Below are 1,984 nucleotides of genomic sequence, written 5' to 3'. Positions count from 1 at the left end.
TAATGTTTAATAAAAAATAAATTAAAAATATTAACTAAGTTCCTTTATGGTATTAAAAGAAATTTTGTTCGTTACACTTTCTAAAATTAATTTTTGAAGGATACCCAACTTTTTGTGAATCCCAAAATAGTGTCAATAAATTTCCAATCACTTCAATTAATAATCTAAGACATTTACAACATATTGGTGACATATTTCTAACAAAATATATTTACAAAATTCATCTGTTTATTTTCAGTAACAGTACAATCTCCACGACTCTTCGAAAAATACAATCATTTACTCTAATCACACTAATATCATGCTTTCCAAAATCATTCAACACTCTCTACAAAAATGCACTATTAAATAATTAAATATCAAAGAAAGAAAGTAAAACCACATTACTTCAAGGTGGAAGTAATACATCCTCTGGAAACACAGTGAAAATCGAGTCCGCGAAATTCTTCACTATATCAGCTATAGTTTCCTCCAATTTTGGCCTGATTTCTGCTATCACCGTCTTCCAATTATCATTCAGGAAAAGATTCATCGCGGCGGACAGCGTTTCATCACCGTCGAATAAATTGTCCAAGTGAACTGTCGCGTGACCAATGTTGAAGTCCACGTAAATGTCCTCCACACGCTGATGAACCAGCCCTGTCCTCTCGTTACTGTACCGTTGCAATTGTAGAGTGACGATTGCATCGATGTCTGTAAAATTTCCACGTCCTAAACCATTTCCTCTAATCGGTAGCAACATGATCCTGCCATTCAGACTGTAATTAGCGATCATCTCCAGTCGTGGAATGTAGAGCTTCAGTCTGATTCGATTTTTGTCAAAATCGACCCTGGAAATGTAGAGTTCTAATTTTTACACTTTATTCAAGCTTTTGAATTTTTGACATTATTATTTTTTGATTTACGAGAATTTGAAAAGATGATTATGCGTATTCGTTGCGACAACGTATTTCTACGAGGTTAGCTCACCCTGATGGGTTAAAACAACGCAATCGTTTTTAGCTTGATCGATAGTTCATAGTCATAAAAATAATATCCAACTGGTTTTAGCGAGAAATTCAAATTATTTTAATTACCAAGGGTCAACAATTATCTAAGGGAATGCAAGGAAACGTTGTATCAAAGCTTGACAAAACTGTGCTTGACATTGCTTCTGACATTGCAGTTTGTAATTTTGACGACGGATTATTAAGCATCATACAAATTATGCAAGTTTTGGGCATGACCATAGGTGTTCAATGCTATGTGCAATTTTTGCTTCAAAGTCCGCAGAGCGATCGATGACCGCTTCCGTTAAAAAAGCGAGAAAAGCGTCCATATCGGTCAGAAAAGAGACAGAACTGGCTGAAATTGATGTAGAAAGGCAAAAAGTTGTAAAAACGACCTTCGCTATTTTCTTCGCGCTTCCGACTAATTGCAGTTTTTTCAAAAATTTATACAAACGTCGGAATGACGGCAAAAAACCATTTCTCTAAGCCTTATAAAAGTAGATAACCAAGAAGTCACGCGTACGCGTCTCGTTCACGATAGCGCGCGGGTGAATCCCTGTTCGCTCGTCCCTGAGAGCGGGCGCTACGCGCGCTGTGATTGACCAGTGTTTTTCGTGAATAATTCGAAAACGAAGCCTCAAACTACATTTTGGAAAAGGAAAAAGTTGTTCAGAGTCACTCCAGCAACCCCCCATTTCCGGATGTTCGAAGAGTTACGGGCCACCCTGTAGGTAGAAGTTTATTAGAACAATCGGGTTGCCAGAGTATCTAAGAAGTGAACACATCGAATTTGCACCTATCGATTTTGATGAAACTTATATGGGAAATAGTTCACGGAAACATTTTTGACAGGTATTTCTTTTATCGGCAATCGCCCCTCAGTTTCACATCATAATAGGTCCCTCGGTGTTAATTCGACACAGTGGTATAAAATCAATTAAATGAAAGGATAAATAATTAATTTTGTAAATTCTTTTATTAAATATAGAAAATAA

At 36.4% G+C, this 1,984-nt stretch overlaps 1 protein-coding gene across 1 annotated transcript in view; it reads right to left on the bottom strand.

The window, feature by feature from the left end:
- Positions 1-388: 388 nt before the first annotated feature.
- Positions 389-1,984, bottom strand: part of LOC108578483 (protein takeout-like) — a 6,883-nt gene continuing 5,287 nt past the window's right edge. Inside the window, exon 3 of the mRNA XM_017941831.1 lies at positions 389-830. Coding sequence (XP_017797320.1) covers positions 389-830 — 442 coding nt within the window. The remainder of the gene's footprint in view (positions 831-1,984) is intronic.

This window comes from Habropoda laboriosa, unplaced genomic scaffold (assembly GCF_001263275.1).
Source record: "Habropoda laboriosa isolate 0110345459 unplaced genomic scaffold, ASM126327v1 scaffold38, whole genome shotgun sequence".
In the NCBI taxonomy this organism is placed as follows: domain Eukaryota; kingdom Metazoa; phylum Arthropoda; class Insecta; order Hymenoptera; family Apidae; genus Habropoda; species Habropoda laboriosa.
The sequence above is the reverse complement of the archived record's forward strand: the minus strand, read 5'-3'. Positions and strand labels throughout refer to the sequence as shown.